The sequence below is a fragment of the Osmerus eperlanus genome, chromosome 5, assembly GCF_963692335.1.
Source record: "Osmerus eperlanus chromosome 5, fOsmEpe2.1, whole genome shotgun sequence".
Taxonomy (NCBI): domain Eukaryota; kingdom Metazoa; phylum Chordata; class Actinopteri; order Osmeriformes; family Osmeridae; genus Osmerus; species Osmerus eperlanus.
This window is the reverse complement of record NC_085022.1, coordinates 12957003-12980523: the sequence shown is the minus strand read 5'-3', so window position 1 is coordinate 12980523 and position 23521 is coordinate 12957003. Positions and strand designations below refer to the sequence as shown.

Below are 23521 nucleotides of genomic sequence, written 5' to 3'. Positions count from 1 at the left end.
AAAAAAAACATGGACCTATACCAAAAGGTATGTTCTCTTGATTGTCATGTTCAAAAAGAACATGATATATTTTACATATGACACTTTCTATCATATTTTCTCTTCCATTGTCTGAATCTTACCACAGAAATGCCCCTATAATCATGACAAACCGAGATTGACATTATCAACCATGACAACATGATCACACGACGTACATGATACATCACCAAACATCATCTTGGCACAACTGTAACCAGTGGAGACAAGCAGAAACAGTTAGAAAATGGCTAGTAAGCTATCTGTAGGCCATACAGTCTGAAGGGTAGAGTATGCAGAATATTTAATAACTCACAGGCAGGTGTGACATGCGTGACAAATGTTTTATTTTCTCAGACTGAAAACAGGAAAAATACAATCTGTTTTCTAGTCAGAGAAAATAAGACAAACAGGTCATTTGGACAGATAGCCTTCAACTAACTGGGGAGTTGCCCTGCCTCTCATCCTCACACTTATTCATTCTCTTTCGTAGCATTTCCATGTCATCCTTTTCGCTCGCCTCCCCCTCTTCTTCCTCATCTTCATCCTCCACCTCCTCCTCCATCTGCTTGTCTTCCTCTGCTACACTATTTTTTTTTTCTTTCACCATTCTCTTCCTCCACAGTATCATCTTTCAGCTCCTTCCCCTCATCCTCCTTCTCCTCCTCTTGGTGCTCTTCCTCTTCCTCCAGCGAGGAGTTACCATCATGTATGGTGTCTGTGTGGTCAGAATTGGTTGCGGTGGGTTTGTGTTTGTGTGTCGTAGCACAGGAGTGGCGCAGTCCCCGGAGTAGACAGATGGTGGCACTGCAGGCAAACAGGCTCCAGAGCAGCAGAGGGGCCGACACACCCCTCACCTGGGAGCGTACCCACCTCACAGCCTGTGCGAGAGGGGCTTCTGGAACACGCCGGGGAGGAGACCTGTCCTGTCACCACACACCATCACTACACACAGTCAGGTTACAAGTCCCTACACACCAGAATGAGACCAATACTACCTCAAAACCAGTGGGCACAGCAGAGTTTGTCAGTGCTGCTGATCGTGTTTTCATACATGCTTCTTGTTTACGTTCTGGTGTTTACCTTGAGCCCATGCTGTCTGAGCATGCTCTCCAGGAAGGTGTCACCCAGGTGTGGAATAGTGTGGAGAGTACACCCTCCTCCACCATCTGTCAAGGTACGAGCTACGAACAAGGGACAGTGTGTTACATACAAGCACACAAAAATTCAGGTAAAAGAGTGTGTGTGTGTGCTGACCCATCAGACTTGGGCTCTGTAAACCAGTATTTGTAGCGGTGGGCTCGGATGTAGGAGGGAGCCTGCTGCAGGAATGGGTAGCGAGACACATCGGACTGGATCAGCTCAATTACTGGACGGAAACACAGAAAAAACGATCTGGGTCACACACGGACTGTCTCTAAAAGTGTGGTGGCACTAGCCACAGGCACTAGCACGAATTGACACAAGCAGAAACCACGTCTAGCATCCACACACACTAGTTCCTCCTCCATGTAACACCAGCCACTGTACGTCCCCCACCCACTTGGTTAATGGTGGTTTATAAAGTGCTCTCCAGGCTGGTCCCTCCTCTGCGTGTAACCCCAGCTTGGCCCTCCATGGGGTGTCAGCTCTGCCTCCTAATTTCTCCCTATTCAGGGCCCTTACACACAGTTTATACAAACCCTTTCCCCGCAGTGTGTCCAGCCCCACTCCCTCTGGGGGGGGTTGACATATGGGGCGTCATTCTCCGGTAGAGTCACATTCAGCCTTGGAAAAAAAATCATTGTTAATTGAAAGACGCTGGTTTGCTGTCCCTGCATTCAGTAGACCCCAGTCCTCCTCGGTCAGGGCCTCCCTGTACAGAGACAGCCGCTCCGTCCCAGTTCCTCTGCATAAATGCCTAATCCCCCAGAAACACCCCCAAGTACTTAAACCCTCCTCTGGACCAGTTCAGCCCTCCAGGTAAAGTGGGCAGTCCACTTGTCCAATGCCCCAGCTGAAAGGCACAACTCTTCCCCCAGTTCACCCTTGCCGAGGACATTCTCCCAAAATTTTACACCAATTTTGTGAGTGTCCACGTCTATCAGATTTTTTATGACAATTATTAAATCATCTGCATACGCAGACAGGCAGCTGCAGAGGATAACTCCACTTTGCTCTCTTCATTTCAGCTCTTATACAATTGAGTAGTGGTTCTATAGCGATAGTATAGAGCAGGGGTCCCCAATCTACGGCCCACGCATTTGGACCGGCCCTCTGAACAATGCCAGAGACAATCAGTTCACACTGATTAATATGCATGAGTAAGTAAATGTTTTGATTTCAATAGCAATGAATATGAAAAAAGGTCATCACGATAGTAATAATGCTCTTTTAATAGGCTATATATCCCTTGATATGTACGGATGTACGGTGCATAACAAAATAATAAACTAATCTAGCATAATAAATCTATTTCAAATCATAATAAAATCTCCACAATAATACTGGTAGTCACTCTGGCCCATGTCACTTTCTGTTAGAGACCGACCCGGCCCCACATTAAAGAAAGGAAAAATTATCTGTCCCTCGCAGAAAAAAGTTTGTGGACCCCTGGTATAGAGCATCCCAGACATGGCACACCCCTGCCTAATCCCTCTCATCACTTTAAAAGGAGCACTTAACCCACCGTTGACCTTCAGTACACTTTCAATATCTCCGTAGAGCATACCGACCATGGCAATGAACTCAGGGCTGAACCCGAACACCCTCATTGTGCGCCAAAGATATTGGTGCTTAACCCGACCAAAAGCCTTTTCTTGGTCCAGAGAAATCAACCCAGTGACCTGGCCGAAAAGTCGAGAAAGGTCTAAATAATCTTGGATCAAGGATATGTTATCCATTATTGACACAGTAGGACTGGTCCGTATGTATCATTTCACCCATCCCCTCCCTTAGTCTGTTTGCCAAAGCTTTGGAGAGGATTTTGTAATCAGTGCAAAGCAGGGCCACTGGTCTCCAGTTCTTTATCTCTTGTGGGTCCCCCTTTTTTGGCAACAATGTCATGACTGCTCACTTGCAGCTCAAGGGTAACACCCCGCTGGTCAGTCATTTATGACCTCGAGCAGATCCTCGCCCACAAAGCCTACAGGGAGCCCTGCCACTCTGCATGCCCTGCAGTGCATTTAACAGTCCCAGTGCAGTCAGAGTGTGTGCAAGCTGCACGTTTTCCTCCGCAGACACCTGAGGAATGCTGTCACATCTTCTTGACTCCTCAGTCGTCGTCTTTCTGTTCACTAGCATACAGCTCAGTGTAGAACTCTGCAGCCCTTCTCCGTATTTCAGGAAAGGTCCTGAGCTCCTAACCTGCCGCTGAGCCAAAGAAGAACTTTGACGGGGCCTCCATTTCAGAGATATTCTGAAATCTGGATCTCACCAAGGCCCCCCTGTGCACGAGTACCCAGCAGGTCTGCCAATGTTGAGCCCCTGAATGTGGCTTATTTTTCTTGTTTTGTTAGCAAGAGCTTGGAACTCAACGATATCCGTCTCTAGAGCTTTGATTGATCAGGTTATCTCCCCAGTTACATTGAAAGTGTACTGAGTACAGAATTGCTGGGCTTGGACATTGCCCACATCCCACCACTGCTGAATACGCGTAAACTTCTGACATCTGACACAATAAGCACTTCTTGGCTTCACCGAATTAATTAAAACAACCCCTGACAGGCTGTGATCTGAGAACCCTACTGGGCTTATTGAACACGTTTTGAACACATGTGACTGGTGCTTGAAGCAGTATATTCTGTCCAACCTAGCCAGGGAGATGGTATTATCTCTAGCATGAGCCCAAGTATACTGTCTAGTGTCACCATTTATATTCCGCCATACATCACATAGTTCATGGGTCTCAACTAGGCGCACCAGGCTACAGCGGGAGGCCATGTGGGGTTCTGTATGGTTTCTGTCTGAATCACTTATCGTGCTGTTAAAATCCCCACCAAGAAATAGATACTCCTCCATATTGCATTCAGAAAGTGTTTCGGACAATTTGTCCCCAAAAATCAGTCGTTCTGCGGCTGCCACTGGTGCATAGACATTTACAGCATTTATGGTTGTGAATACAGTATTACACAGTACAAAAGAAAGAGTTTAGTAGGACAGAAACCAAACCTAATTTTGAAAAAGGTGATTACGGAATGGTGTGTCTGTGTGTGCCATGAACTGTAGCATACAGTAATATATACTATTTTCTACAATATTGTCAGAATGTATTCTTACAGTCACTGTACTGTTGCACGGTATGATACAGCAATCCACCAGACTGTGACCAATCATGCAGTGCACTGCAGTCAATGGATGCATGGGTGCTAAAATATGTGTGTATAGTATACCGTGTGTTGTGCTGAAACAGCTATTATGTGTACGTTAGAACATGTGTATATTACATTATATTGTTACATACCTGTTATCTTTTCTACAGTAAATGTTCAAATTATACCCACCACTGTAAATCAACTCAAATTAGGCTATTTATAGGCTAATTTGCCTATTCTAAAGCCATGATTGGTTGGTGTTGAGTAAAGCAATGAGTGTTTGCACATGTGAGGAGTTAGTGTAAGGCACTGATGAATTAGTGTGGCATTTTGATTGGTTGTGTTTGAAAAAGGAAATCAAGATGCTTCCTGTTAGAATTGTTTGTGTGTTTTGCAAAAAGTGTTTTATGAAATTGAAAACTGAGTCAAAGGCCCAAAATGTGCGTATGGTTTTGCAGATTTGAGGTGTGGTTCTGGTGTTTGAGTGTCAGGTTTCAGAAATTGTGTGAAAAGTAAGGAATTTGTGTGTAAGCATTTGAAAAAAACGGTAATACGAAAAATTTTGAAAATATGATGATGCATTCATGCCTGTCATTGTAGCGTTTTTACCGTGCTGGTGGCATCTGGTGTTTCAAATGTGCAACTGCATCTCGTGTGTTTGTATCCTTGACTTTTTACAGTCATTAGGTGTGCTCGACTTCATGCGGCTGCAGCCGGCTGATTTGAAGCTGAGAATGCCATTGGCTGCTTCAAGTCAGCCGGGCTGCAAGCAGGCAGGCGACAAACGCACCTACTTGGTTTGTATCCACGGTAACGTGAGCTCTAAATCAATGTAGTTTGTCAAACGTAAAGTGAAGTTTCCCTACGTTTTAACATTGTGAACATTTATTGTGAGCTCTGTTGCAGTTCTAACTACTATGAAGGTAAGTGCCAGCATTATATGCGTTGCTTTTGACGTTGTATCCAGGATTTGCGACTTTGTGCTTGGTTTTAAACTCATTTCGGTGCTAGCTAGCTAGCTCTAGCTTTACTTCGATTGTGTTGTTAGCTAGATTCAGTGTTTGTCTTTATTCATGGGGGTATGTTAGTACGTTGTGAAAAGTGTAGCCTATGTAATATTATTTTATGTTATTTAGATGCAGACAGTCTTGTGAGTCTCAAGGTACGTACTCCAGTTTTGTGGGCAGCGTAAAGATAGTGTGCTGTGTTCTGTATTGCTGCAGTGGAGCCAATATAAATTGAGTGCTTATAAACATTCCGTAATTTATTTCCTATGTTGTACCGTTTTTAAATTAGATGAGACACATGCAATAGAATAAAGTATGTTAATATTATTGGATTTAAAACTTTGCAATTCCAATCCAAAGTCATTTTATTGTTAATATTTACATTACATGTAATGCTTAGTGTGTAGTAATTAATCATACAGGCTATTATTATTTTGAAAAAGTATTACTATTAGGAGTTGTATGCCAGAGATTACGTTTTTATCACAGTGTTGTTTCTCCAGTTAAAAATAAACCTGAAAAACATCAACCTCTCACCAAATGATCAAGATTACATATGCAAAGTGGACATTATGACAGCTTTCACATGTAAAATAACTTCTTTGTCTGAGTTCTCATTAACTTGGAACTGTTTCTTCCAGATCCCCTACTGGCCAATCATACTTGATCATGGGCGGATACTAGACAGAGAAGACACCTTAAGGCTCCAGAGAGACTACAGCGACTCAACTAGAGACTACAGAGAGAGACTCAACCAGAAACAGCAGTAACCAGACAGGATCAACCGGGGAGAAACACATTTCCAGAGACTAGATACAAAACAGGATCCAGAGAGACCAGACAGAGAACAAAGAGAGAGAGAGAGCTGAGTTATGGAGACACATCACTGTGATACATGTGGGAAGAGCCTTTCCTCATCCAGTAGCCTCAAGAAGCACATGAGAATCCACACTGGAAAGAAGCCCTACAGCTGTGACCTCTGTGGTAAAACCTTTAGCAGTGATAGCAGTTTGACAGTTCACAGCAGAATCCACAGTGGAGAGAAGCCCTACAGCTGTGACCTCTGTGGTAAAACCTTTAGCCAGGCTGGCGATGTCAGAGTTCATAGCAGGATCCACACTGGAGAGAAGCCCTACAGCTGTGACCTCTGTGGTAAAACCTTTAGGCAGGCTGGCCATTTCAGAGCTCATAGCAGGATCCACACTGGAGAGAAGCCCTACAGCTGTGACCTCTGTGGTAAAACCTTTCGCAGAGTTAACCTGTTAACAGTTCACCGCAGAATCCACACTGGAGAGAAGCCCTACAGCTGTGACCTCTGTGGTAAAACCTTTAGAGGTGAAAGCAGTTTTACAGCTCACCGCAGAATCCACACTGGAGAGAAGCCCTACAGCTGTGACCTCTGTGGTAAAACCTTTAGCCAGGCTGGCGATTTCAGAGTTCATAGCAGGATCCACACTGGAGAGAAGCCCTTCAGCTGTGACCTCTGTGGTAAAACCTTTCGCAGAGCTAACCATTACACAGTTCACCGCAGAATCCACACTGGAGAGAAGCCCTACAGCTGTGACCTCTGTGGTAAAACCTTTAGAGGTGAAAGCAGTTTTACAGCTCACCGCAGAATCCACACTGGAGAGAAGCCCTACAGCTGTGACCTCTGTGGTAAAACCTTTAGCCAGGCTGGCGATTTCAGAGTTCATAGCAGGATCCACACTGGAGAGAAGCCCTTCAGCTGTGACCTCTGTGGTAAAACCTTTCGCAGAGCTAACCATTACACAGTTCACCGCAGAATCCACACTGGAGAGAAGCCCTACAGCTGTGACCTCTGTGGTAAAACCTTTAGCCAGAATTACAATTTTAGAAGGCACCTCAGGATCCACACTGGAGAGAAGCCCTACAGCTGTGACCTCTGTGGTAAAACCTTTAGCAATGATAGCAGTTTGACAGTTCACAGCAGAATCCACACTGGAGAGAAGCCCTACAGCTGTGACCTCTGTGGTAAAACCTTTAGCCAGAATTACAATTTTAGAAGGCACCTCAGGATCCACACTGGAGAAAAGGCCTACAGCGGTGACCTCTGTGACTATTCAGGTAAAACAAATGACCATCTGAAGAGTCGCCTGCGTGTCCACAATAGAAAAAACCCAAAGCAGTGATGTCTGGGGCCAAGCTGTCCCAGCAGTCACCACCTAAAAGAACTTCTGTATGACCCAAGTTTTCATGTCATGTTTGGTATTAATTTCGTATTTTATGCATCACGTTTGAAGGATTCTTAATCTTTAGTGTCTAGTAATGTTTTCAGTGTTGTAAAATGTATATTTGCTGGTTTGATAGCCTAGAGTTTTGTCGTGCAGAGGCCCAAAATGTGTTTACATATTCTCTTGTCTTGCAAAGGAATATTTGGCTTACTGCAGCCAAGTACCGGTGATGGTCCATTTGAATTTGTATGTGTCAGGCAATTGTTTCTTCATATAGCCGGCATCGCTACTTTAGTATGCAGGATGGGTTTACAAAAGGAGAAGCTAAACCAATCACTGAGTTTGATTAGCCTCCTATACTTGCTCAGGTTAGGTGCGCTATGTTTATTTGCATTTAAAATACCTTTGTTATTGTTTGCTCTGAAGGTAGCGTTTGTTTCTGTATTGATTTTGTTACATTGTCATAATGTATTGATTATCTTACTATTTTGATAATAAACTATGTTTTTGCATTTAAAGTTACTTGTCCTTGTGCCTGCTTTCAATGTTTGGACAATATTATTTGCTGGAGTCCTAAGTCACTATCAAGAGAGAGCCTTTTTATGTGTCCCTGACAAAGAAGAGGTGAATATGAGTTGTATGTGCTGGTTTTAAAATGTAATACCATTTCATGTATTTTAAGTTGTTATGTGTCCACAGGAGGATTGGTTTTCACCACTGTTCTACCCTTTAGTCTGATAGCTGAGTTCCAGTTCAAGTCTTTTATTGTCAGATGCACAGAACAACACAAGGTCAGACTGGGCACTGAAATTCTTAGGACACGACAACGCAAAGCAACCTGGCATAACATATAAGTACCCTGAACATAGATTACATCTATGATAAGAAAATAACAACTCCTAAATATACAAAATAATATACAATACAGTATACTTAACCTGTAATAATACACATATTAACCTACACTAACCGTATAAACCTATACTAACCTAAAGACAAGTGGGGTAACAATTAGTGCAATATTGCTGATAGTACAACCAGTAGCTGAAAGTGACAGTGTGTAAAGTGGTTAGTGAGAAAGTGGTGAGAATGTGTCCATTCAGAAGCCTGATGGCCCTTGGAAAATAAACTATTCTCCAGTCTACGTGTGCGAGACCGAATGCTTCAGTATTGCCCGCCTGAAGGCAACGGGGTAAAAAGACTGAAGGATGGGTGGTAACAGTCTCTTTGAATCCTGCCAGCTTTCCTGAAGCATCGTGTGGTAGGTGTCCTGTAGGGCTGGAAGCTTCCTGCCGATGATTAACTCAGCAGACCTGATCACACTATGTAGGACCTTGCGGTCCCTGTCTGTGCAGCTCTCATACCACACTGATGCAACCAGTCAGTATGCTCTCTATTGTGCATCTGTAAAAGTTAGTGAGGTTGACTCAGTCCATGCCAAACTTCTTCAGTCTCCTCAGGAAGAACAGGCGTTTCCGGGCAGCTTTAACTACCGTGTGAGCAGACCAGGTGAGATCATTGCTGATGTTCACCCCGAGGAACCTGAAGCAGCTGACCTGCTTGCAGCTGACCTGAAGCAGCATGCGGTCACTGATTCTCACCACCTGTGGCCTCCCCGTCAGGAAGTTGAAGATCCACTTGCAAAGGGAGGTGCTTAGTCCCAGGTCCACAAGCTTGGAGACGAGTCTGGAGGGGATGATGGTGAATGCTGAGCTGTAGTCAATGAACAGCATCCTCACATACATATTCCTTTGTCCAGGTGGGAGAGAGCAGTGTGCATAGTCAGGGTGATGGCATCGTCTGTAGACCTGTTGGACCGGTATACAAACTGCATAGGGTCCAGGGTGGGATACAGCGATGAGAAAATGAATGTTTTGACTAGCCGCTTGAAGCACTTCATGATGACAGAGGTCAGTGATATCGGGCGATAGTCGTTCATGCAGGTGACCTTGGTGTTTTTGGGCACAGGGACGATGGTGGTCCTCTTGAAGCAAGTGGGGAGTACAGACAGGCTGAGGGAGAGGTTAAAGATGTCTCAGCTAAATATAAAAAGGTTAAAATCAGACTCTTATTGTTATTAACAATTGTTATTGTTGATTTATTTGTTGTTACTTTTAGAACATACAATAATAGCATTTATAGGCCTACAATTACTTAAATGTGTAGGCATCATTATTTGAATACAAAAAACTGAAACAAGTCAGGAGTGGTTATAGTTGTTTGATTCAATATTGAAGAATTACATGAATTAGAATATTTGGGTTTGGGTATTGTGTGCCGTGTTAGATGGGTCTTGATCTGGTCTGGGTCCCCAGGAGGTATAGATGTACATTCATAGAATGGTCATATTTTAATGGAAAATTCACGAGTCATAAGACTCTTAGACATTGTATTCATTGATATTAGCAGACACTTTTATACAAAGTGACATACAAATATGGGGTTTAGTGCTAGTTGGCACAGCAAGTAAACTAACAATTTAGTGTAATTGAGAAGGATATATCGATACACATTTGTACTTTTCTCCAAACTATCATATTCGATAACACAGGCAAACTGACAACTTTGATTGGGGACTGGGATGTGAGGAAAGGCAAAAACCAATGACAGCAAGCCCGCCTAGCCAGCCAGTTGCACAGTTTGCTGAAGGCTTTTAAAACTATAGTTACAAAGTAAAAACGAATGTGTGAAACTTCTTTGTTAGTTACAACTTTTAATTGACAAAATTGACAACAGATGTTAAAAAAACTTGACTTTAATCGAAGGATCGCCTCACATGGTCACTTCTGGTCTCACGAGATGATAATACCGATATGGCATAATGGTGAGCTAGCTGCTTATCTTCCTAGCTATCCACATAATGTCAGACGCTTGGCGTAGCAGCGTCCGTGATTGCAGACGCTTGGCGTAGCGGCGTCCATTATTGTCAGACGCTTGGCGTAGCGGCGTCCGTGATTGTCAGACGCTTGGCGTAGCGGCGTCCGTACGTTTAGTCATACATTTAGTCATTTAGCAGACACTCTTATCCAGAGCGACTTACAGTAAGTACAGGGACATTCCCCCGAGGCAAGTAGGGTGAAGTGCCTTGCCCAATGTCATTTTGCAGAGCCAGGGGTCGAACCAGCAACCTTCTGTTTACTAGCCCGATTCCCTAACCGCTCAGCCACCTGACTATGTTAGTACGTTGTGAAAAGTGTAGGAAGGACCGGCACTGGACAGGGTACTCACGTTAACAAGGGTAAGGACGAGACAAAGACTGGACACAAAACAGGAACCTAAAATACACAGAACCAAACAAGACACAGGTGGACATGATAATACAAACAAGAACTGAAACCACTGAATGAGACACAGGTGAAGACAATTGCAGACACGGACACAGTAGGGCAGGGCAAAACCAAAAACGGGGTCACGTTTGTGGCTGTGACATTATGCCTGCCCAAAGGTGGGTGACTGTATTATCCTAGACACCATGTACTGTTTGAACTGTACATGGGTTGTGTGTATGGGCAGTCTCAGGGTTATGTCACAGGTGTTGGCTTCTGGGCACACCCTTGGTGCTGGTGGAGGACCAGGGGGACAGGGAGCTGCTGGTGCTGGGGGAGGACCAGGGAGATGGAGAGAGGCAGAAGAATTGAATATCCAATACAGTGCCAATACACACATCTGTATAAGCCCGACATGAGGTGTGTAGCCAACCAGGGCTTGTTTAATGCTGTCATAACTTGATTCATAGGAAGATTAGATAAGAACTTCAGGAAGTGACAAGCCACGGTAATAAGGATAACAATGTATTTATTTAATAAAAAGTGCTTACAAAGAAATGGTTGGTAAATTAGAAGTGTATGGAATGGGTGTGGGATCAGTGCAAGTGTAGAGTGAATATATCATTACACACTAAAAAGCAAACAGTGATGATGTTCCTGCTAGTAATGGAGAGACCCAGCTTGTTAGGGCACAGCTTATTAAGGACCAAGGCACAGATCACAGGTGTGCCCCTGCAGCAATCACAGCTCCTCTACCTGCCTGCCATCCTGCAACAGAACCAACGACAAAACAGAAAACAATGGAGAGGAGACCCAAACAATGCACATAGAGCCAACAATCTAACATGGTTTATGCCATCATCAGAACAGGCATAACCTCCCGATCACTACTACAAGTCATTCAGGTAATGGTAATGTCCTATTGACTCATACAGCTGTGAACAGTATCCTTTCTGAAGTAGACATGGCAAGTGTTTGCTGACCATGGCAGTGTTTAACAGCGTTCAACTCAAGTTAAAAGCAGTAGGCCTACATCTTACACAGCAGAAAGACAAATATTTATTTCAGGTAATCTGCAAGTCCCAGTGTGCCATTACAATCAGCTCTTGGCCCAGCAGCAGCTTGGTAGGCCTGGTTGCACAGTGAAACCCATCTGCAAGGTTGCTGCCAGAAGGTGACCTGAGAAGGAGTTGGGCCTTTGGGACATCATATGTTTACATTTACATTTAGTCATTCAGCAGACGCTTTTATCCAGAGCAACTTACAGTAAGTACAGGGACATTCTCCCCGAGGCAAGTAGGGTGAAGTGCCTTGCCCAAGGACACAACGTCATTTGGCATGGCCGGGAATCAAACCAACAACCTGATTAATAGCCCGACTCCCTAACCGCTCAGCCATCTGACCCCCAGTCCAGTATATGATCTGTTAAGTATAAAGACAACAGTGTGTGAATGTGAAGGACAACCGATGAACCTTTATTTCTGTAAATTTCTGCAAATCGTTTTCTGCTCCTGCAAATCTTGTTCTGCTCCTGCTAATCGTGAACACATTGGTGTGTTTACATTTCCTGTACAACCTGTGCAGAAATGCTGGACTGACAGATATAGAGGAGTTTGACAGCAGTCCAGCTAAAAAGAGCTTCCTCTCACACACATCCTCATCTCCTGGGACTACTCTTCTACTCAACATGAGGGTCGTTAACCGTGTACGTCAGACAGAACAATACTGTGTTGGTATTTGTGTCTCTTTTAGGTAGGGGTTTTAGCATAGGAAGGTCTTTGACATGGGCTAGCACTGTGACAAGTAACATTTCATAGACTATAAGATAACACATGCTCGCAGATGCTTCAATACATCATGCAACAACATGAACATCATTCAGCAACATATTATGCTTGATGTTAATAGTATACATGTCCTCTAGTGTGTTGGTTCAGGCCTGCCTATTACAGGACAATGGAACCAACTAGTTAGCTTTTTATTGGTATATATTTATTTTTGCAACCATATTTTGCAGCTACTTAGAATTGAAGACGAATTACAGTTTTGTGGTTTTATTAAGCCTATGCCAAACCTCACTATCAGACGTTTCAATGGATTTAAAAGGATAAATACACAATATGGATCTATGATCCATATTCAACATGAAACAGGGTTATAGGACAGAGTACTATGCCTAGGTTAGTTCAGATGGAGTTTTCAAAACGGCATGCATGTTTTCTTGCGAAAAAGATGTCTCATTTGTGTCTGTCTGTTTGGCCGTCTAATGTCTGTATCAGCCGTATACATCAGCCTGTTTGTCTATGTGTTCCAAGGGCCCAGACCCGTCTCTGGCATATCGACCAAATCTGGAGACTGACTCTAAAGACCAGGCTGAGTACAGGAACTTTGAGGTGAACGTCAGCTCGTCTTCCAACAGGTCGTGAAGGGGGTCTTAAGGGTTTATTGTGGGTACTTTGTGTGCACAACAGTGTGTGTGTATGTGTGTGTGACAGAGTGGGAGTCTGATCGATTGTGTGTTAAACACGTACAAGCTGAAGCACACCAACCAGACCCTGGACTTTGTCAAACAAAAGGTTTGTGTGCTGGGAGAGCATGGCAAAGAAAAAGCACTCTGCTCCACTCGGAAAAGTTCATTTTGTACCAAGTCATGTTTCACAGAAATCAGAACAGAAATGTTTCGAAAGCAGATATGCAATGTGCGGCAGAAAAGGACAGCTGAATACGCCCACCTGTAATACTACCATGACCTTCTCTCTCTCTCCACCTCGCCCTCTCCTCCGCCTCTGCAGTACTCTGATTGGTCCAACTGTGGACATGCCCAGATGGGGGTGATGGAGGCCATCATGTCTTTGGACCAGCTGGTGGATGAATCTGATCCTGATGTGGACTTTCCCAACTCCTTCCATGCCTTCCAGACTGCTGAGGGCATACGCAAAGAACACCCAGACAAAGGTAAACGTGCACAACCTCCAACACACAAACACACTAGTCTAACACATCCCCTCCTCTCCCCTAGACTGGTTCCAGTTGGTGGGTCTGATCCATGACATCGGGAAGATAATGGCACTGTGGGGGGAACCCCAGGTGAGAGGTGAAACACATGGACTTACTTAGCCAGGCTAGGCTAGGCCATGATAGGCTAAACTAGGCTAGGCTAAGATAGGCCAGGCTAGGCTAACTGTGACGCTGTATTGCAGTGGGCTGTAGTCAGGGACACATTCCCAGTGGGCTGCAGGTTTCAAAACGGCATCGTCTTCAGAGACAAAACGTTCCTGGACAGCCCAGACGAGGAAAACCACGCTTACAAGTACAATAATGTCTCTCTTCAAACATCCCATCAAATTGGTTCAAGCTGTGGCCCTTTGATTCAGGGTCTTCTTCCTTCTGTCTCTCTAGTACTGAGTGTGGGATCTACAATTCCAACTGTGGGCTGGACAATGTGCTGATGTCCTGGGGCCATGATGGTGAGTATCTACACAGCAGATACAGTACCCTCTGACCTCAACACGAGAAGGATACTCCTAACGTATCTTGTTTTGTTACAGAGTATCTCTACAGAGTCCTGAAGTTCAACAAGTGTAGGTGAGGGAGTGAATGACCGAGTTTCACCTGTTTCCACCCTCTCCCCCAGGGTCTCTATATGATCCGCTTCCATTCCTTCTACCCCTGGCATTCCCATGGCGACTACATGCACCTGTGCAATGACAAAGACCTACGCATGCTGCCCTGGGTCAGAGTTCAAGTAGGTCCCTCTAACACACATGCTCTCTAAATGGTTTGTTGCCGTTGTCTCTGATCTGACCTTTGTTCTGTGCCCTCTACAGTAAGTTTGACCTCTACACTAAAAGCACAGATCTGCCTGATGTTGAAAACCTCAAGCCTTACTACCAGTCTCTCATCAACAAGTACTGCCCTGGAGTTCTGCGGTGGTAACTGAAACACACGCTCTAAAGCACCTTCCCTTTTTTTTCCTTGTGAAATGCCTATATTGTTCATACAATTTTGATTAATTAAACAATTAAACAATAAAAGTAAAAGTACGTGTCAATTTTTGCTTTATTATAAATGATACAAAAAAGTGTCCAAAAGATATAGTTTTGCGATGTACTTTTTTGCAACACTGACAAAAGTAGAAAAAAAAACATTTGTGGAAATGGGAAATAGTGCAGTTGGTTAAAATACTTACAGTATCTTAGAGGCATAGCAAACATTTAACACACACAAGACACAAAAACAAAAACATGGAACTATACCAAAAGGTATGTTCTCTTGATTGTCAGCATAGTATCAAAAAGAACATGATATTTTTTACATATGACACTTTCTATCATATGTTCTCCTCCATTGTCTGATTCTTACCACAGAAGTGCCCCTATAATCATGACAAACCGAGATTGACATTATCAACCATGACAACACGATCACACAACGTACATAATACATCACCAAACATCATCTTGGCACAACTGTAACCAGTGGAGACAAGCAGAAACAGTTAGAAAATGGCTAGTAAGCTATCTGTAGGCCATACAGTCTGAAGGGTAGAGTATGCAGAATATTTAATAACTCACAGGCAGGTGTGACATGCGTGACAAATGTTTTATTTTCTCAGACTGAAAACATGAAAAATACAATCTGTTTTCTAGTCAGAGAAAATAAGACAAACAGGTAATTTGGACAGATAGCCTTCAACTAACTGGGTAGTTGCCCTGCCTCTCATCCTCACACGTAATATTTCTCTTTCGTAGCATTTCCATGTCATCCTTTTCACTCACCTTGCCCTCTTCTTCCTCATCATCCTCCTCCACCTCCTCCTCCATCTGCTTGTCTTCCTCTGCTACACTATTTCCTTCACAATTCTCTTCCTCTACTGTATCATCTTTCAGCTCCTTCCCCTCCTTCTCTTGGTGCTCTTCCTCCAGCGAGGAGTTACCATCAGGTATGGTGTCCGTGTGGTCAGAATTGGTTGCGGTGGGTTTGTGTTTGTGTGTAGTAGCACAGGAGTGGCGCAGTCCCCGGAGTAGACAGATGGTGGCACTGCAGGCAAACAGGCTCCAGAGCAGCAGAGGGGCCGACACACCCCTCACCTGGGAGCGTACCCACCTCACAGCCTGTGCGAGAGGGGCTTCTGGAACACGCCAGGGAGGAGACCTGTCCTGTCACCACACACCATCACAACACACAGTCAGGTTACAAGTCCCTACACACCAGAATGAGACCAATACCACCTCAAAACCAGTGGGCACAGCAGTTTGTCAGTGCTGCCGATCGTGTTTTCCTACATGCTTGTTGTTTACGTTCTGGTGTTTACCTTGAGCCCATGCTGACTGAGCATGCTCTCCAGGAAGGTGTCACCCAGGTGCACTGTGGGATAGAACTCCTCTGAGTACACCCTCCTCCACCATCGGTCAGGGTACGAGCTACGAACAAGGCAGAGTGTGTTACATACAAGCACACAAAAATTCAGGTAAAAGAGTGTGTGTGTGTGTGTGCTGACCCATCAGACTTGGGCTCTGTAAACCAGTATTTGTAGCGGTGGGCTCGGATGTAGGAGGGAGCCTGCTGCAGGAATGGGTAGCGAGACACATCGGACTGGATCAGCTCAATTACTGGACAGAAAGACAGAAAAAAAGATCTGGTTCACACACGGACTGTCTAAAAAAAAGTGTGGTGTGTGTGTGTGGGAGGGAGGGAGTGAGTGAGAGAAAGAGAGTGAGAGATAGAGAGCGAAACAGAAAGAGAGTTTGAGTTTCAACACACCTTTATTTGTCCCTTATGGATTGGCTGGACATTACACTATTCTATGTACACACAGAGCACAACAATACATAAAAAAAATATTAAAAAAACCCAATTCAAACACACACAAGACTAGCCTGGCACTGCCCTCCTACGTACTTCCGCTCAATTTAGATTTTGCTTCTGTACTAGGTCTGGGAATTCGGCATATAAGTCGGTTTTCTCAAATCAATTTTTTGTATGGCCAATCAGCGAACAGAGGGAGTGGCTGAGAACGATGACGTTGATGTCGTGTGCTAGTTTGAGTTGTAGTTCAGTAATGGCAGCGGAGAAAGATGCGAGCGAAGCCATTCATTCGGTCTGTTGTGGCAACGCTGCCAAATATCCAAAAGGTAAAGCCGGAGCAAGAACAATCTTTTGTTGGTGGCCATGATGTTTTGGCCCTCCTCCCCACGGGGTTCGGGAAAAGTTTGATTTTCCAGCTACGACAGCTAGCTCCATTACAGTAGAGGACTTGGCTAAGGCGAACGCTAGCGATTGGTTATGGCAGATCAGAGTGGCTCTGGGCAGATCCAATAGTTTTGAACTTCATCAGAGTACCCGCCTTCAAGGAAGTTAACGCTTGTCAATGGAGCGATCCCAGACCCTCTGTACAAATGAAATGTACTAGGGTCCGGTTAGGACCAGGCTAACACAAGACCACAGGCACTAGCACAAATTGACACAAGCAGAAACCCCATCTAGCTTAAGGCATCCACAAACACTAGTTCCTCCTCCTCTATGCAACAGAGTGCTCTTTCCCACCCCCAAATGTGTTTGAACTTAGCAACATCCGTTGCTAAGTCTCGACTCTCGCATCTCGTCTTTTTTCCGGTAGGGATGGCCTACAATGAAACCGGAGATACTAATGACATCTCCCACAGCCCGGAACAACTTATCTAGTGACAAAAGAACTGTATGCGCAGTCTGTCGCATTCCATGAAGCAATGGAAAATTGTTTCTCTATACTCACAAAAAGAACAAGTTCTCTCTCAGTGTTTCCCCTGGGTTTACCAAGCCCAATTTTATTGTCTAGTGTCACCATTTAGATTCCGCCATACATCACATAGTTCATGGGCCTCAACTAGGCACACCAGGCTACAGCGGGAGGCCATGTGGGGTTCTGTATGGTTTCTGTCTGAATCACTTGTCGTGCTGTTAAAATCCCCACCAAGAAATAGATACTCCTCCATATTGCATTCAGAAAGTGTTTCGGACAACTTGTGTAAAAAAATCAGCCGTTCTGCGGCTGCCATTGGTGCATAGACATTTACAAAATACACGTTACATTTTCAAACTTAGCTTTCACTTTTAACAGCCTGTCCTCCACTTCATAGGAGGCTGGTGAGAAGTTTTTGGCGGACAGTATTGCCACCCTAGCACTAATGGAAGTTTTATGACTGAGTACCCCATTCCCCTCCCACTCCTACGCCAATCTACTTCATTGGCAGCATCGCTGTGGGTCTCCTTATCAAGATAACATCTCGAGCCTTCACCTTTATCAGCTCATATAAAGTTGCTCTTTTTTTGGCACTTCGGCCCCGTTAAGGTTTAAAGATGCAACCTTTATATCCACCATTAGACAGTTGTTTAACATACACAATATCCCTGAAAAAAAAATTAAACCGAGCTCATGATTGCGACAATTGAACTTCATTAGCAAAAGGCGTAAGTTTCAGTTTCTGTACAATTTTCTTGAGCCTGCAGACCTGTTGGCTCGTCATGGACTCCCCTTCAGTAGTTTTCATGAGCGAGATGGCAGATTCAATAAATAAAAAAGTGTCCGAAAAGTGATCTCCCACTTGCACCTTCTTTTTCCCCTTTGTGTTCTCTAGAAAGGAGCGTAATATGCTCTAGTGTGCACCCGCTGTCTACCTCCTGCTCGCCAGGGATGCCTTTTTAGCTGACTGGCCCGCTTGGTCTTTCTTTTAGGTTTCAATCCTGTGTCTCCCGTTCCTGACTTTCGCTTGGTTGTAGGGACTTTGAGTGCTGCCTCTTCGTCCATTAGTTTGGTTTCCTCATTGGCTAGTAAAGACTCTGCCACGGCCTCGTCCGTTTCCTTGCCCATCTCATTATCGTCCTCTTCGCTCTCCAACTCCGGCCTACTGACACTCGCGTCCTCTTGCCCCACCTCCTCCCTTCCACCGTTCACATCAATCTCACCACTACCCGCTTCCCCTCCCGGGGCTTCATGTCCCGTCTGTGGGGCATCACTAGGGCCTTCATCTGCCTGAGCTGGGCCGTCAAGCTGTTGGTCTTTGCTCCCCTGCGCTGGGCACGAACGCACTAGATGTCACTCCCTTCCACATCCAAAACCTTTCATCCTTTCGGTGGTAGCAAAAATCACATAATCATAGCCTTCCATCTTAAATCTGAAGGCAATGTTTAGCTCTCCATAATCCATTTTTAGTATCATGTGAACTTTTCTTCTATGCGATACTGCGTGTCTCATTAACACAGACTTTCCACCCATGGATAGTTTCTTGATCGCCGAGACTAGCTGACCATGTCGGGATAGCTCCCATTCTAAAACAGCGTCTCTAAGAAAAGGAGGCACATTGGAAAGCGTGACCCTTTTAGCTGGGTTTGTAAGGGGGAACACTTGTGTTTGGGTGTCCTTCAGCACAATCCCCTGCTCTACTAGCATGTTTGCTTTGTCTACAGCATCAAGAAGCAGTACTATTGCGCTATTCATCCAAGAGGCGTTTTTTACACTCATGTACCCATGTAAAAAAGTTGGCTGCAGATTCCTGATCTCCCCATCCCCCCCGAAACCAAACCAGTGCTTGTGACGAACAGACCAGTGACACAGACATGGTAAAGGGAATACAGTATGAAAAAACAGCAACACAAACCAAACAGCAGGGTATCCAGCCACACTCACAGCCACCCTCCAGACGCTCCGCACACTCACTCCCAGCATGCAACAGCAGACAGACAGACAGACAGACAGACAGACAGAGAGAGAGAGAGAGAGAGAGAGAGAGAGAGAGAGAGAGAGAGAGAGAGAGAGAGAGAGAGAGAGAGAGAGAGAGAGAGAGAGAGAGAGAGAGAGAGATAGACAGACAGACAGACAGAGTATGTGTGTACCGTCTCTCTTTCCCTGCAGCAGTCTGTACACGAGGCTGGTGAACCACGGGGCCTGTGTGTGGGGTCCCAGGGCAGCAAACCACATCTGCCAGTCCAGCCTGGGCTGGTGGGGAGCAACCACCGCAGGGGGGGCACTCATGTTCCCTGGCTTATACATGAACTCGATCTCCTGAAGGTGGATGTGGTTGCAGGGTTAACAGGTGTGCTACGTATCCACTGACCGCACACAATCCAATAAACCGAAGCCGGACCATTTCAAAAAAACAAGCCCATCCCTTGCTTCCCCCTCTACTCGTTCCACTCCGTATTCCCCAGTCTCTCACCGTCCACGTCACTCTGTCCATGCTTGCCTCGATGACCACCTCAGGTCGCCCCCCCACCCCGGTCATCCTCCTGAACAGGCCGTAGGAGTTGACCAGCTGGTAGCGGTCCACCGCCTCGTACGCCCGGCGGACCCCCGGCCACAGGCTGGCGTTAGAGTCGTACTCCACGTAGGTGAAAGGCACCTGGAGGGAAACAGTCAACGCAAACACCTCACTCTTCGTCCTGTAGAATGTCAGAGGTGGATGCACCCGTTTGGCTCCGATCCCTAACGTATCACCCATGCAACATGTGTGGACGAGGGGAGGGGGACTCGACCAGCCAGGTCACTCACCAGACTGACGGCGAAAATGGAGGCAGCAGCAGCAGCAAACACTATCCACTGTAGAGTCCCCCAGAATCTCTTCAGAAAGCCTTGAACACACGCACACCTGAGAAAACACACACAAACAACCGTTGGCAAGACTTTTTACACACCTTTGTAAGTTCCTTTGTGAGGACACACACCTGAACATGGCAGTGACCGCCTCCCAGGTAAGAGAGAGGATGCCCAACCAGACACTGGGAATGGTGACAGTCTTCAGGAACTGGTTAAACTGGTGGTAGGTGAATGCTGCAAGATTGAAAAAGCAAAACAATCTCAGATTGGTACTGTCTAGACACACACACACACACACACACACGCATATATACACACACCTGTCCTTGAGCGGACACTCCCTTTGTCCCAGTCCAACTGCAGCTCAAAGCATATGACTGCTCCATAGAACATCAGAGACCACACTGCCAGCTCCACCATCAAACAGGCCCAAGAAAACACCTTGGAACCTGAATGGAAACAAGGAGGATGGACATTACACCCACACAAGAAAATACCTAAGTGTGCATAGATGTGTGTGTATGACCATACCACAGCTGTTCGGTTTCTGTGACCTGCGTAGCCAGAAATGCACGTGTTGATCGTCCAACAGGGACAGACAGAGAGCCAGAGTCAGCAGGTTGAAGATGTTGTAGTTGCCAGATGTGATGATTAGCACCTGCAGTAACACCTACACACCACAAGAGGGCACTCAAAGAAACGAAGAGACAAACGGTTTGGTTCCTCAAGTTATCTAATCACGTTTTACGATTGGAAATAACTAGTCAACTCACATGTACACAACTAACCACCACCACCCCCAACCCCAAACCTCACACACACCTGCATGTAGAAGGCCCCAAGCCTGAGCCTTCGTAGAGGGCACAGGAAGAGGAAGGGGGCTGCGATCTCAATGACAAAGGTGCCAACCACGCTGAGCTTGTGCCACCACACAGGCAGCTGGTGGGCATACCAGGCCAGGGGTGTAGGGATACACTGGGTCTCATAGTGGTAGGTCAGGGCTAAACACACATATTACACTGGAGTCAAGCCAACAAACATACCAGGAGTTAAGAGTCTTGGAGCGCACGCACACACACACACACACACCTGTGAGGCCCCACCAGGTGGGACAGCGGGAGGTAAGTTTGACCACTCCAGAGGCAAACATCAGTCTGAAGAGCAGCCAACGCACCAACCAGAACGTTATCGGGTCATGCTCCCTGACCCCTCTCGACCCCCGCACCAATGTCAAGGGGGCTACGAGGACACACAGGAACCCTGTCTCCAGGAGCAGGTTGTCCCTGAATACCATCAGGGCAAGTAGGGAAAAAAAAAGAAGAAAATATTGAGAGATAAGGTGGCCTAGGAAATAATAATTTGTGTTTATAGTGTGTGATGCTCCGAGGTTGTTTAGCAGTTGTGCTCTGAAGTTGTTTAGATGTCGTCATGACATGGCAAATATAGACTGACTGCTCACAGTAGTCAGACTGTCAGACACACACCAGATGGAACCCGTTTGTTAATTAAACACACACTCGGGACGTCACTCACACCCTCCATCACACTCGGTTCGAGAACACTCACCACTGGAAGTAGAGAAAGACCTGGCCAACCTAAGACAGAGTGTTGGAGATTACAAATTCTGCCTGACATACAAAGCTGATAGATAGATGGACTATACCTGCTGTAACTCACCTGGTACAGAGACAGGTACAGCACCCACAAACAGAAATAGACTAGGCTGTCTCTCAGACTCTCCAGCAGTGTAGCAGCCAGGCTAAGGGCTGCCCCTACCAGGCAAAGCAGCTCCATGGCAGTGTGCGTGTCCAGGCCCAGCTTCGGCCCCAGCCATAACAGAGTAGGAGAGGACAGAATCTGGTCCAACAGAGGCTTGCCGCTGTATCTCAGCTGCCACCGTGCAGGCAACAGTCCCTCATTACCATAGAGACCTTCCAACACACATACAAGCATTCACATCACAACGCTGGACTCAACTGGTACAATCTGAATGTGTGCATTTCTATTACAAAATGTTTTTTGTTGTTTGTTTTTTATTGTGATTAATGCACATGGGTGAAGAGAATGCACATCCTGTTTTCTAAAATACTAAATTATTTCCCTAAAGAAAAGACAATGAACACAATTCTAGCCTAGCACTACAAACCTATGAATTCATTACACATATAAAACACACTAGCTGATAAGATACCCAGTAGTAACCAGAAAGTTTATATACAGAGAAACAGTACTCAGTGGTACTGTAGGATAACATTATGCAACCGTTTGGTTTCTAACTCAAACCCAAGTTACGGGAAAGTAAGTCATCTCTCCAAACCAAGCACTAGCTAAACTGAACGAAAATGAAAACGCATGTTACAGTCAATTAGAATTTATTCACTAGGTCATATATTGTAAACTATAATCTTCATGCGGCATTTTGTGATTTCAGGTCGAGAAACAGCACTTTACATGTTGCGTTTATATATTTGTTCAGTTTAGCTTTTAGTTATATAAGGCACTTAGTGCAAACATTTACAATTAAGTTTCATCTTTGCATCAGCAGTACAGAAAGTTCGAGGCATTTGCATTAAACTAACTTTAGCTAGGAAGCTAGCTACATCGCCAGAAAGAGGATTCTCATCCAGGTAAAAGCGATCACGTTAGTAATCTCACCTGGTATCTGGAGGTAAAGGGAGACAAAAGCAAACATATAGATGACAGCCATACACCAGAGGAACATGCGCCGCGGCAGCATGTTGTGTCCCATTATCTGTGTAGGCTACTTTGTGGATCAGCCACAGCTCTCAACCAACCCGATGGATCTTTGCAAGTATTTTTACAGCTGGACCCTCAGCAGCAGGCTACAAGGAAACTGCTTTCCGGTAGAGTGAACCAAAATGTTTCAAAATAAAGGTCACTACACTTATGGTGTTAAGTCAAATTTAATTCCCAAAATTGGTAGTAAAATAACCCACAGGATTTCAATAGCATGAACAGTTAATGCAATTAAAGCCAAGTCATATCAATCAAATAAAAATACTGTAGTGAAAATATTTGCTTTCAATAAGTGAGGCTGAAAAAACTAGTTCTTCTGCCCCCTAAACATGGGGCGTTTTGAAAAATGTTGACATAGAAAGTTTCTCTTAAGACTTTTCGCCAGGCCCAGACTCTTATTTTCTGTAGAGGCAGGGGT

General features: G+C 45.1%; 3 protein-coding genes across 5 annotated transcripts; 2 read left to right on the top strand and 1 right to left on the bottom strand.

Annotated features, from left to right (window-relative positions):
- Positions 1-343: 343 nt before the first annotated feature.
- Positions 344-23200, bottom strand: lmf2a (lipase maturation factor 2a). Of its 2 annotated transcripts, none has more exons than XM_062461694.1 (14): positions 23002-23200; positions 22024-22277; positions 21913-21941; positions 21436-21629; positions 21169-21347; positions 20878-21016; positions 20667-20795; positions 20475-20580; positions 20302-20398; positions 19970-20152; positions 19647-19815; positions 16276-16387; positions 16090-16198; positions 344-944 (listed from the first exon to the last, which is right to left on the bottom strand). In XM_062461694.1, exons 1-14 carry the CDS (start codon positions 23093-23095, stop codon positions 606-608), a joined length of 2133 nt encoding a protein of 710 aa, XP_062317678.1. In that variant the 5' UTR covers positions 23096-23200; the 3' UTR covers positions 344-605. The 2 variants fall into 2 exon arrangements, with proteins under 2 accessions (XP_062317678.1, XP_062317677.1); XM_062461693.1 differs by lacking the exon at positions 344-944 and adding an exon at positions 14817-15934 and having other exon boundaries at positions 23002-23198.
- On the top strand, positions 5107-8783 carry LOC134021163 (zinc finger protein 235-like). Of its 2 annotated transcripts, XM_062461697.1 has the most exons (3): positions 5107-5233; positions 5447-5472; positions 5959-8783. In XM_062461697.1, the coding sequence occupies exon 3, from the start codon at positions 6190-6192 to the stop codon at positions 7465-7467; it is 1278 nt and encodes a 425-aa protein (XP_062317681.1). In that variant the 5' UTR covers positions 5107-5233; positions 5447-5472; positions 5959-6189; the 3' UTR covers positions 7468-8783. The 2 variants fall into 2 exon arrangements, with proteins under 2 accessions (XP_062317681.1, XP_062317682.1); XM_062461698.1 differs by lacking the exon at positions 5447-5472 and having other exon boundaries at positions 5119-5233.
- miox (myo-inositol oxygenase) lies at positions 12369-14724 on the top strand. The gene is given in 10 exon segments (XM_062461705.1): positions 12369-12480; positions 13091-13168; positions 13271-13351; positions 13568-13730; positions 13795-13862; positions 13976-14085; positions 14175-14242; positions 14324-14510; positions 14512-14520; positions 14603-14724. Coding segments are annotated over 10 exon segments (891 nt in total). The 5' UTR covers positions 12369-12462; the 3' UTR covers positions 14712-14724.
- Positions 23201-23521: the final 321 nt, after the last annotated feature.

Bases quoted from the DNA above. Each gene is read 5' to 3' on its own strand.
- LOC134021163 (XM_062461697.1), top strand. From the start codon at position 6,190: ATGGAGACACATCACTGTGATACATGTGGGAAGAGCCTTTCCTCATCC.
- lmf2a (XM_062461693.1), bottom strand. From the start codon at position 23,095: ATGGGACACAACATGCTGCCGCGGCGCATGTTCCTCTGGTGTATGGCT. The intron at 20,399-20,474 runs GTGTGTGTCCTC...GTGTTTTCTCAG, and splicing joins GCGGTCACTGCCATGTTCAG to GTGTGCGTGTGTTCAAGGCT. The intron at 19,816-19,969 runs GTGAGAGACTGG...ATCCACCTTCAG, and splicing joins TGGACAGAGTGACGTGGACG to GAGATCGAGTTCATGTATAA.